Below are 12,601 nucleotides of genomic sequence, written 5' to 3' on the forward strand. Positions count from 1 at the left end.
AAAACAAAATCAATCCAAACTTTTGAGTTTTTCACTCAGATTTAAACATTCAGAGATCCTGATGAGGAGGATCTCTGCTGCTGTTCTTGTTTGGCTGTGTTGAGTGCAGATGAGGCCACCTGCTGGTCAGGAGGGAGTACAGCAGCAACAAAGGCAAACTCCAGATTTGTCAGAACATAATTAAAATTTCTAACATTTACTTTGTCTTCATATAAAAACGTATTAAACATGTGTGCATGATGAGACTGAATTCTTTTACTTTAAATGAATGTGTGGCGTGTGGCACAAAGTACATCAAGGTGAAAAAGAGAACTACCACAAAAACCATCTTTTTCTGATGTAATTTAAGCATTTTAATTGGATTTTAAAGGAAACTTTAGTATACAAATTAATGGATTTTAATATACTTTTACTGCACATCTTTAGTGCAAAGTCCTAAGCTGGACAAGAACAAAAACACTCTATTGGCTTCATTCAAACTGCGGATTTTATTCAGTTTTGATTCAAAGGAAGCTGAAAAGCTGCAGAACACGTTCATCCAAAGAAAGAAAGAGACTTCAATGCGTCGTCATGTAACAGGAAGCTAAAAATACTCAGCTGAGACGCTAAAAATAGAATCAAACCTCTTGGATCCTCGTGACCGAGCGAAGCGTTTGGCACCTGGACATGAAGAACTTCTCACCACTCAACACCAAACACAATCAAACATCTGCTGGTTGGAAACAGCTGCAGATCGAACAGTTTCAGGCTCGTTATCTCATCTCAATCATCTCATCTTAGTGTTTGAACCCTGATCTCAGCACCAGGACCATCAAACCTACGTTTGAGATGCGGAGACAATTGAGAAGTGATCAGAGGTGGTGATCAGTGATCAGATGGTTCTACATTTCAACGCACCAAGACAATTCTGTTTGTAACACCGTGGCTTTAAACATCATCAGTAAAGCTGCTGACAGAGAACATTAATCTGCTTCAGTGCTCACGTCAAACGTCAACCACTTCCTGTTCACAAGTGAGGTAAGAGACGATATTAAGAGTAATACTAACAACATACAGAAGGTTTTGGCCTTCATGGTCAGAAATAATAATGTTCATTATTATTTACATCATTACAAATGTGTTGGAACGTGTTCACTGACTTCCTCTGAGCCAGATGACTGGACTCTGTGAGCCTGGACTTACGAAGTTTAAAATTCTGGTATTGTGACTTTATTTCCTTCAACTACTCAAAACTATGGTCTGTACGACACGATGAGACGATATGATGCGAATGTGACACGTTAGCAGCTTTACGAGCTGTTAGCCATGTTAGCATCAGTAGTTGTTAGTATATTATTTTTTACATTTTTAGGTTTGGTTACTTTAAATGTTGCGTGTGAATATCAGCAGGTCACCATGCTGAATATTTAGCCCGTCGACAAGATAACATGCTAAATATTGCTACATATCGCTAACTTTTTCATGTTTTAACTTGCTAACATGCTAAATGTTACATGACAGATTCTGACCTGTGAATATTTAGAAATACTCTGCGTTTTCTGATTTGATGTTAAATTTTCAGTGTCTGAAAACAACAAAACATGGCAAATGAATTAAAACTTCAAGTTTCGGGTTTACATTTTCAGAATCGAGGATGTTTGCGGGGGGCTCCTATAATGAGTTCTGGTAGCTCATAAACATCTTCAGTAATCAGAATAATGCTGGAAACCAGTAAAATTAGCCTTCATAGTGAAATAATGACACTGATAAACATCTTGGCTCCGGCTAACTAACAAATTAAAGTGAGAAATGGCAGCTAGCAGCAGCATTAATGCTAACCCAGATAACACATATTGAATACAAAGCCTGGAGGGAGAAATTCCTCCTGTTTGACCGAGTGAGCCAGTGAGCTCCACAATGAGCAAGCTAGCAAGCTAACCCAACACGACAACCCATTGGTGAGCAAGTGATTAGCTTGAGCTAGCTTTTTTTCAGCAGATCAGAGTGATTCTTCGACTTTTCACATCTTCTCATATTTGTCCTGATCAGTTCCTGAGTTTCAGTCCAACATCAAACCAACACTTTTCTGATACCTCACGCTGGAAAAGGGAAACAAATTTTTCTGCAAAACATTTCTTCATTGAACAAAAGAAGCTAAAGTTGTTAAATATCTGAACACAAGCAGCCAAACAGCAAAACATCAAATACAAACACTAAAACTGGAGAAATCAGGAACTACTGATCAAAGTATCAGATTATTAATCAATAATGAAATAATTAATTGCTTAGTCGATCAACAAAAAAATAAATCAGAAACTAGTTTAACATGTCAACATTTGCTTGTTGCAGCCTCTCACATGTGAGTCTTTGTCACGTATCTGAATATAATGAGAATTTTGATTGACTGGATTAATTGATGGCGGCCATAATCAATCTGAAGTGTCTGACAGCCGACACATTTCGGTCTGTAGGAAAACGTGGTGACGTTGGATCCTCAGTCCTGGTGCTGCTCATTAAAACAGATCAGCTGACAGGAAGCGTGTGCTCTTTGGCTCAGCAGGACTTCCTGTTTAGGTGATGTCACTGCGGTTCAACCTCTGGACGTCCCGAATGTTTCAACCTAATCTTGAGTTGAACTGCAGTCGAGAAACTTCACTCTGGAACAGAGCCGCTGACGGACCGTCATGCAAGTCTGACGTTTTAATTTCACTTCCTGGTGTGTCGTGACATCATCATTAGCGAGGAGCGCTGTGTTCGTCCTAATCTCGCAGAGAAGTCGAGAATGTCCGTCTGTCCGCTCCTCTGTGTCTTTTTAGACCTTACGCAGGTCGAGTTTGGCGATGTATGGCGAGCGGTAGGAGCCCAGGTACAGACTCCCGTCGTGCTCGTGGGCCCCGCTGACGTAGGCTGCCACCAGGCCGTTGGGGTCGTGGAAGCTCCGAGTGCAGATGCCGCCGTCGTGGAGTTCCGCCACCAGGCTGTACCGAGGGATGAACTTCATCAGGACCTCCTGACTGAAGAGCTGGAAGGAGGAGTGACAGGGAGGCGAGGGGGGGAAATGAAGGAGGGAAGGAAGAAGGAATGAAGGACGGAAGGATGGAAGGAAGTACAGATCATATCAAGATCATATACTTGTCAATGCTTTCTGGTTTCTGAGGACCAGCTGGGAGTCGGGACCTGGTCCTCTGAATCTGTTTTACCTTGAAGATGAGTTTCTTGATCCAGGGTCTCTGGGACAGGAAGTCCAGCATGGAGAAGCCGGGGTTTGGCCGCACCGCCGACATGGCCACCCAGTAACCTCCAGTCGAGCTCGGACGGATGTTGTCGGGAAAGCCGGGCAGGTTGTCCATGAACGTGTCCATCCCGCCTTTGTTTAGACCGGCAACATGAACTCTGAGACGGACAGAAAGACAGTGGAGTGTGAAGTTTGTTTGTTTTCAGTGCTTCTGATTATAACGATGAGTGATACATCACTCCGTCATTATAACGCTCGGGGAACTCTTCGTAAACATTTTCAGTCAGTAAACACATTTCGTTTGCAAACGACTGATTCTGTTTTATCTCCTGAATTAAAGGATTGTTGAAGTTACTGCACGTTTCAAAATGTCCTCACAGCTGCTTCCAACTACATTATCGTCGGTTCTTTATGACATGTTGAAGTCCTGATCACAAACACTGAACTGGTTCTTCTCAATGAACTCAAACCATATTTGACTGGAATTCCAGGACACTTCCAGGACACGTGGACCAGAACGGACCAGAATGGAATGGAGTCCTGGGCTACAGTCAAGTGGGTATTGACGGAATGGTCATTGAATATCTGAAACGTTATTTGTAATCTTCGAGAGTAACATTCACACTTCAGAGGATTCAGTTTGAGCTCAGAGTGTCTCCATCACAGCAGGAAGGATGAAAATAAACCAACGAGTCAACACCTCCCACTACAAGCACTGACCACACACACACACACACACACACACTCTGCTTAAAATGAGGGCAGCAGCTTGTTTCCGTGGCAACAAAGAGAGCCAACCTCCCTGCCATCCTCCTCCTCCTCCATCACAGAGAGGGTTATATAACCTTCATCATATATGAACCAGAGATGATCTGAGTGTTGACTCTGTCCAAACAGGAAGTGCAGTTATCAATGTCTGATCAATATGAATGATCGGAGACTGAGGAATAAAATCAAACACGATAACAAGGGTTTGAAGATTAAGTTCTGGATGTTTTCTTTGTTGTGGTCGCTATTAACCAATTTTATTTTGAGTTCATTTATTTTTATTTTGTGAAGGACTTCACGGTGGAACTTGATTCTCATCTTTGCTTTTAACTACAGTTCCAGTAAACTAACTGAAGGAGTCTAAATGTGCCTGTTTCACAAACAGTCGAGTTGAAATAAAGCTTTGAGCTGACGGTGGTGGAGGTGCAGGTACAGGTGTGTTACCTGCGGATCCGGGCCATAGTGGTCTCTGCCACCAGCACCGACTCCTCGTCGGGCAGCAGCTGGATGCCGTTTGGAAATCGAAGGTTCTCCATCACCACCGTCAGCTCTCTGCTCTCGGTGTCGTACTCCAACACTCTGACAGGAGGAAATACAACAACAGGAAGTGACCATGAGAAGGCTTTTAATGTGAAACATCTGCAGGACTTTCATAGGCTTTTAGCATGTTTGCATCTAATTGATCAACACATTGATCCATTTTTTGAAGTTGTAAGAACGTGATCAGATGAAGTTAAATTTAAATAATGCATAAAAAAAATCAATTCATCGTTTTATGGTCACTTTAACTTCTACTACTACTACTAATAATTGTTACCGTACCGTCCGTCGGCGGTGGCTTCCATGATGAGGTGCAGGAAGTCTCTGCGCTGCCACCTGCTGCTGGAGTCGGTGAAGTACACCTTCTTTCCATCCTGAGTCACCGCCAGGTCATTAATGAACGACAGCTTCCTGCCAGCGACCACCTGACCACCCGACACCAACCTGGTCGCATCACCTGCACAGAAAAAACAACAGATGGAGACACAGTGGAGTTCAGACCCTCATCCATCTGTTACCTGAACACCTGAACTGATTTGTTCTTTTCACGTCTTCGTTGACGGAAACTGTCAACACTGACCATCAGCACTGTTTGCCGCTGCGGCTCATGCTAGCTAACGTGGCTAATGGCAGCACGACACAAGAGACAATGAAGTGTCAGAGTCCACCACCATCGACCCGTGGTTGTGGTCTGTGGACGCTGGCGGAGACCAAGAGTAAAAAAATAAAACACGTCACACACTGAATAAAGACAATCTGCTCAATGTGCGACAGCTGGAAGAAACCCACGAAGAAGAGACCCTGAGAGGCCTGCAGCAGCTCACCTGTGGTGGGGTTGACCTCGAACAGACCCAGGTAAGCGTCGGCTACAAACAGAGTCCCGTTGGGGCCGACCCTGATCCCCAGCGGCCTCCCGCAGCTGGACTCCTCCTCTCTGGACCCTGCAGGACACACACTGATAAAACCTCCCGCGGACTGTTGGTGTTTATCAGCTTCTACTGGATCACTTTCATTCTAATTTTGTTTCTTCATCTGCTCAAACGCATCACGTTCAACTTTTATAATGAGCCCGTGAAGCTTTCAGATGTGATGTCTGACTACAGACCAGAACGACGAGTCTGTGAGACATGAATGCAGATCTCAACAGAACAGTCAGACCCACATTTACACAGACCCGATCAATCCCCTTCATCATAATGCTACAGTGACTTCCTGTTTACACAGCTGACTGCTCTTGATTGGACAGTGCTACAGATGTTTCCTAGCAACAGAAGTTTTACTGATTCAGTAAATCCCTTGTTTGAAGGTCGTGAGTTACTGATGATGAATCTACGAGCTGCTGCAGCTCCGTCCAAACGTCACTGTTAGCTGTTTCCTGTTTGAAGAACCGCCAAAATAAGTTCATTTTAATCCTCACTTCCATTCTGACACACCCGCTGACTCACACCTGACTGCAGTCAAAACTGAGCTGAAGCATCAGTAAGTCTGTAAACTGCTCTCAGCCTGTCCTCACATCTCTGCTCCGACTTCCTGTTTCACAATAAAAACTGACTCAGAGTGTCTCCTGCCACTGAAACCGTCAGTTTCCTCCTTTAAAGGGACGGTTCAGGCCTGAGAAGCAGGGTTGTGTGAGGTGCTTCTCAGCAGTCAGTGTATGAGCTGCAGTAGAGTTACTGAATGACTCAGTTTGGATTCACAAAAACCCTACAAAGTAACCGATCAAGCTCAGATGGATATAAAGGCTTCAGTTTCTCTTCTTCTCTAAATAAAGTGCAAATTAAACCTAAACTGATAAAGTGGGTTTTGGTGCTGTTCTGTGCTGCTTCTCCAGACTTGAGCACAGCAGCGTAAAGTGACTTTCACAGGATTCATATAAATCCAGGCTGAGATCAAGTGACTCCTTCTAACTAGAACCAGCAGAGTGGAGCAAAGTGACTCTGGGATCAGAGTCTCGCACTCTGTCCGACTGTTGGTCTCATGTTGAATCTCTGCGTTTGTCTGTTTAATGTTGAAACGAGCAGGAAGCAGATGAAGATGTCAACACGTCGCTGCTTCCAACAGTTTTCACTCAGCGGTTGAGAAACAGGCTGAAACTCCAGAATGAAGCAACCAAAGACAAACAGAGACGAGACGCCACAGCCTGTGTGTCCACACGAGTCCAGGTTAAAGGTCAGCGCCTGAGCCGAAGACACGCTGACTCATCTGTCTGTCTGTCATCTATCAATTAATGAATATTTGTATCTGAACGAAAAATAAAAATAACAAGACGAGCTAACTAAACTTTGAACTAAACTGAATCAGCTAAACTTAAAACTGAACGAAGGCAAACGTCCCATTGACATTCAGTTCGTTCAAAGTTTTTAAAATTTGGATTTTTTTTGTTAAAGTGTGAAAACGTCATTTTAGTTCAGTGTTTTTTAGTTTACGTTACTTTAATCTTTACATTTTAGTTGTAAAGTTTAAAACCAAACTAAGCTTTAAACGGAAGCCTGAACTAAACTTTAGATCAAACTTAACTGAATCAACTTTAAACTTAACTAAACCTCAAGTTTAACTTTAAAAGTGAACTAAACTGAATCTCTAATTTAAAACGAGCTGAATCTTAAACTAAACCTGATAATTAGTCACTTAAACTGAATCTTTAAAGCTCTCTGTTTGTTTTCTCACCACACGGCAGTTTTCCGAGTCTCGTCACCGTGAAAATTCTTCGACCAATCAGCTTCACGATCTTCCCGTCGGCCGTTCCAGTGAACAAAACATCTGCAGAGAGAAGAGACAAACATCTGTCAGCTCTCAGTCTTCGTCATGGTCTTCATCATGGAGCTTTGGACCAAAGAAAACTCTCTGGACGTCAGTTTTAATGGGGGCAGTTTGAGTATGAAGCCATGAAGATGAAGAAACCCTCACTGGGGCCTTTCAGAAGCTCGACACGAAGACATTTCACAATGACTGCAGCAGGCGCGACCTCTGACCTCTGTCTGATTCTGTGGCTGCAGCCAGAAGCCAAACTGAGGAAATCTGAAGAAACCTTTTCACGTGTTTAGCAAGCAGCCTCTTCACCTCTTACCCCGAGACCGATCCCACTTGAGCTTTACACTCAAGACTAAACTTCAAACTCAACTTTAAACTCTTTAAACTGAACCAAACCTCACGCTGACCTCCGATGTTGGCGATGGACTCCGGTCCGGTGATCTGGTCTTCAAACAGCCTCTGAGCCTCTCGGAGCTTCAGGTTCGGCTCCCAGCAGCCCTTCATCTCCGGAGGCTCCTTCAGGCTGCAGGACACAAAACAACCAGCAGGGGGCAGGAAAGATACAAGCGTCAGGAAGGAAGTAAAGAAAAACGTGACTGTTTTACTTCTGAATCTTTATTCACTGAATATTCTTATTTTTCTTTAAAAATAATTGAAACATTTGGAGCAGAGCGTTAAACACTGTGGAAACAGGCTCAGGGGAGGTGGTCCACCTCACCACCTCTGCTAACGTCTGAATTCAAAAACCATGTGAAATAAAACATCAAAATGAAAAATGCAGAGGTGCTGTTTCACCATATTTACTGAGTGTATCTGCGGCCGAGGCCATCATTTTCACTAAGGAAACCTGAGCTCATAAATCTCACATTTCAGATTGTCCTTGAACTCACCAACAAGAACACTGACCTGAACACTTCTGGGTGGATGGGAGACTCCAGGATGAGGATGATGACCAGGAGAGGAAGAAGCAGGAAGCCGCCCAGAGAGAGCAGAGTCACCTGGAAAACCTTCCCACTGTAGGTGCTGCTAGGAACAACCACAGAGACCTTTAACTAGAACCTGAGTCCAGGCCCGGATGTCCTGCGGGTTCCTCAGGGATCTGTCCTCGGTCCCCGCGCTCTTTACTTTAGCTGTTAGCTAACACGGCTAACGCAGCTAACAGACACACATAAAAGTTGTTTTCACAGAAATGACGTTGCTTTGTCAGAATGTTTTTGTGAAGCAACAGAAACAAGTTTGAACCTGCTGTGATCAGAAGTGACGTGAGCCTTCAGGGCAGCTCAGGTGAATCGCTACAGGTATGCAGGTACAGCGTTCTCCATTGTTACAAGCTCTAAATCAAACCTTTAAAAGTTTTAATAAACCTTCACCTCAAACCGCATCAGCAGAGGAATGTGATCAGCTCTCCTGTATTGATGATTGGTTCATCGGAAACAAATCAGCTTCTGATGGATCAATCATCTCAGCACCTGCTCGGTTTCTATTCAGTTTCCGGTTTGAAATCAACTCGTTCTAATCAATAACACAGACGAACACACTTCCTATTATATCCATAATCGATAATCAGTCATCCTGAATCGATCAGCGGCGGCCTCCATGTTCACGAGGCTGCAGCAAACTGCGATGCTAACAACGTTAGCCTCCGCCAGGTGTTCCTGGTTCAGGTCCACACCGGGATGTGGCTCAGAAACCGCTCCTGGTTCGTTCTTACCCGGATCCCTTGTGACGATGGTCCGGCAGCTCGTCGGTGATGACCTGCGGTCTGTGAACCCTCCGAAACCGGAGCCCCTCCGTCTCATTCATGCTGGACTCGGACGGTTAGCTCGGCTCGGCTCGGTTCTGTTCGGTGAAGCTGCTGTCCTGGAGCTGGAGCTGCTTTCCGTGCTGAGGTTTACGCCGGGTACAGAGGGAATGGACCCGGAGCGAAGCGGCGACACATCCCACCTACTCTGTTTACAACGACGACCGACAGCTTCCGGTCCGCGACTTCAAAATAAAAGACCCACCGCCAACCGCGTCCTGAGCGTTTTTTCTTCTTAATTAAAAACTTCAATAAAAAACGTTAAAAACGTCAGATAATCTAATAATCATTAGATAATAACAAATGAAAATACAAAAGAAACATACAGCACATATTTTAAATTAAAATAACCATTTTTCCCTTCACAGGACTAAAAAAGGAATATTGAATTGGAATTTTGAAATAAACTTAAAGGAAACAAAGTGATAAAAGTTAAAAGAATTAAGCCTTAAGAAGAAAAAGGAAAATGTAAAAAATATGATCATAAACCTGAGAGGGAGCACAGCCTAAAAACATGTTATTTTCATCTTTAACTGGTGCAGCCACAGATCAGATGACTGCTGAAGATTTCAAATCCCTGAAAGAAAAGAGGAAAAACAACTTGTTTTGTTTTTCTTGTCAGAGTAACTTTCCACAGCAGGACATAATAACATTAAACTGAAACAATAAGTGACTGAAACAGAATGAAAATGTCTTTTATTGGACCCTTGGAGCAGCTGTGTTTCATTCTGGACAGAATATTTTAACATATTTTCATATTTTGATCACTTCCAAACTTGTTGACTAAAATGTTTTCAGGTTGAGATCGATGTACAAAAACACAGACGGGTAGAAACAGGCAGAAAGTCTGCTGTGTCATATTTGGTTAGATTTTAACTGTCAGTCAGTGCAGTTATTCACATTCAACCACTGAGTCTCAAAGTCTGAACCAGCAGAGACCCAAACAAAATGTCTCCTTTTATATTCCCTTCAGGATGTTGCAGCCTGCGGTCCATCACGTGGAGTCACACTTGTGCTCCCTGAGGCTCCTCCTGGAGGTGAAGCTCCTGCTGCAGGCGGAGCAGCTGAACGGCTTCTGTCCCGTATGAACCAGCTGGTGAGTCTTCAGGTTGTTGTTCTGGCTGAATCTCTTGCCGCAGATGCTGCACTCAAACGGCTTCTCTCCGCTGTGGACGCGCTTGTGTCTGACGAGGTTTTGCGCTACGCTGAAGCTCTTCCCGCAGACCTCGCAGACATATGGCTTCTCTCCGCTGTGCGTGCGCTCATGCAGCGTCACGCTTGCCTGCGTGGTGAAGCTTTTCTGACACTGAGCGCAGCTGAATGGCTTCCCCTCCGAGTGGCTGCGTCGGTGCGTCTTCAGGTAACTCAGTGAGCTGTAGCCGCGGCCACACACGTCGCAGGAGAACAGCTTGTTGCCATTGTGCAGCTTCAGGTGAGTCTTCAGGATCTGGGCGCTACTGAAGCTCTTACTGCACTTGTCGCAGGTATGAGCTTTCTGCCCGCTGTGGACCAGCTGGTGGCGTTTCAGTGTCGTGGACGAGGAGAAGTTTTTTCCGCACTCACCGCAGCTGTGCGGTTTGATGCCAGCGTGGCTCCGCTCGTGCAGCAGCAGCGCAGTACGCTGTCTGAAGCCCTTCCCGCAGGCGTTACAGATGAACGCCCATTCGCCGCTGTGCACGGCGCGGTGCACCTTCAGGTGTCCGGCCTGCGTGAAGCTGCGGTCACACACGTCGCAGCTGAACGGCCGCTGACCAGAGTGGACCAGTTGGTGGCGACGCAGGTTGGCGGACACACTGAAGCTTTTCCCGCAGGTTTCACAGCTGAAGGCCTTCTCTCCGGTGTGGACGCGGCGGTGCACCGACAGACTGCTCCTGCTGGAGAAACTGTTTCCGCACTGCTCGCAGGTGTGCGGCCGCTCACCTGTGTGCGTCCTCAGGTGAGCTCTGAGGCCGCTTTGCTGGCTGAATGTCTTCCTGCAGATGCTGCAGGTGAATGGCCTCAATCCTCTGTGGACGGTCAGCTGGTGGACGTGTGCGCTGCGGCGCGTGGTGAAGCCTTTCTCACAGGTGGGACATTTAAACAGTTTGTCCTTCAAGTGGACTCTTTTATGTGCGGACAGGTAACTGTGTTTGGAGAACTCCTTTCCACACTCTGCACACCTGAACCTCTCGTCTGTCCTCTGGCAGGTCAGTCTGTGCTCTCGGAGGCAGCACCTCGCTGCCAGCGTCTGGCCGCAGGTCAAACAGGTGAGCGGCCGGCTGTGGCGCCGCCAGCTGGAGGCCTGGTGCGTCCTGAGGTGGCTGCGGGTGCCGAACACCTTCCCGCAGTGAGAACAGCGGTGGGGCCGCTGCTTGTTGTGCACGGTGAGCTGGTGGACTCTGACACTGCTCTGGGCGGAGAAAGTTTTCCCACAGGTGGGACAGGTGAAGGGCCGCTCTCTGCTGTGGACCCGCAGGTGAGCGCTCAGGTTGGTCCGTCTGGAGAAGCTGCTGCCGCAGACGCTGCAGCTGAAGGTCCGTCCGCTGCCTGCCAGAGGAGTCTGCTCTGATTGGCTGGTTTCACCTGTGGGGCTGTCTGATTGGTGGTTCACCTCCACCTGACTGTCTCCTTCAACTGTAGGATGGGTGGAGTCCTGCAAAAGCTCGACTGCAGAGACAGAGATCATCAGTGAGGGAAGAACAAACACGAAGCTCCAGAACATCATGACAAGTTCTCACCATCCTGCTGATGTTCCCGCAGCTCCTGGTTCTCCTCTAGCAGCCTCCTCAGCTCCTGCAGGAGAGCTGCACAGAGCCTCTTCATCACAGCCAGCAGCTGCTCCTGCAATGGGTACGCGTGCGTGCGCACACACACACACACACACACACACACACACACACACACACACACACACAAGAAATAGAACTAATTTTTACATTTATGGATGATTATAATGACAAGATTAAACATGTACTCAGAAATGTGTGTATTGTTTTAACTTAAATAACTGACATTATTTAGACAAAAACATAAAATAAAAGCACCACGGTAACGGAAGCTAGTCTTCACACCAGCGTGTCCCGGTAATGACCCATGTTGCTGACTGACCTCAGCCTCTGAGCCTTCATCCGACTTCACTTTGACTCGCTGACAGATTTCAGCCACCGCCGCCAACATGAACTCCTCCAAGATGGCCGACACCAGCCGCTCGGCAGAGGACGACATTTCATTTCAATACGAAGTAAACTTTAACAAGAACTGACGCCTAAAAACGAAACACCACAGATGATTCGTGTGTGTTGTTGTTTCTGAGCCGCCATTGCTGAGCAGTTTGCGACACTTCCTGTTCCTTGACGGCCGTTTTTACGACAGGAGAGATGGAAATTCGCCCTCTGCTGGCCGGAGGTTACAAACACAACGACAAAAAATACTGAAGATAGACAGATATTTCACGGTTTATCTGAGGGTTTTACTGTTTTTAAGTGACTGTTTCCCTTCTACATCTGATGATGAGTAAGTTATGTTTTGTTTGTGATCTGTAAACCTTT

The 12,601-nt window shown here is 45.8% G+C and overlaps 2 protein-coding genes across 3 annotated transcripts; both read right to left on the bottom strand.

Moving 5' to 3' along the window:
- Nucleotides 1-469: 469 nt before the first annotated feature.
- apmap (adipocyte plasma membrane associated protein) lies at nucleotides 470-9,263 on the bottom strand. Of its 2 annotated transcripts, none has more exons than XM_076743483.1 (9): nucleotides 8,985-9,263; nucleotides 8,180-8,299; nucleotides 7,681-7,796; nucleotides 7,190-7,282; nucleotides 5,347-5,463; nucleotides 4,805-4,979; nucleotides 4,427-4,561; nucleotides 3,180-3,372; nucleotides 470-3,001 (listed from the first exon to the last, which is right to left on the bottom strand). In XM_076743483.1, the coding sequence occupies exons 1-9, from the start codon at nucleotides 9,074-9,076 to the stop codon at nucleotides 2,792-2,794; spliced, it is 1,251 nt and encodes a 416-aa protein (XP_076599598.1). In that variant the 5' UTR covers nucleotides 9,077-9,263; the 3' UTR covers nucleotides 470-2,791. The 2 variants fall into 2 exon arrangements, with proteins under 2 accessions (XP_076599598.1, XP_076599599.1); XM_076743484.1 differs by having other exon boundaries at nucleotides 8,180-8,296; nucleotides 8,985-9,243.
- Nucleotides 9,264-9,753: 490 nt separating this feature from the next.
- Nucleotides 9,754-12,391, bottom strand: LOC143327817 (uncharacterized). Its single transcript, XM_076742328.1, has 3 exons — nucleotides 12,162-12,391; nucleotides 11,792-11,894; nucleotides 9,754-11,720 (listed from the first exon to the last, which is right to left on the bottom strand). The coding sequence occupies exons 1-3, from the start codon at nucleotides 12,276-12,278 to the stop codon at nucleotides 10,069-10,071; spliced, it is 1,872 nt and encodes a 623-aa protein (XP_076598443.1). The 5' UTR covers nucleotides 12,279-12,391; the 3' UTR covers nucleotides 9,754-10,068.
- Nucleotides 12,392-12,601: the final 210 nt, after the last annotated feature.

The sequence above is a fragment of the Chaetodon auriga genome, chromosome 11 (genome assembly GCF_051107435.1).
Source record: "Chaetodon auriga isolate fChaAug3 chromosome 11, fChaAug3.hap1, whole genome shotgun sequence".
NCBI classification, from domain to species: Eukaryota; Metazoa; Chordata; class Actinopteri; order Chaetodontiformes; family Chaetodontidae; genus Chaetodon; species Chaetodon auriga.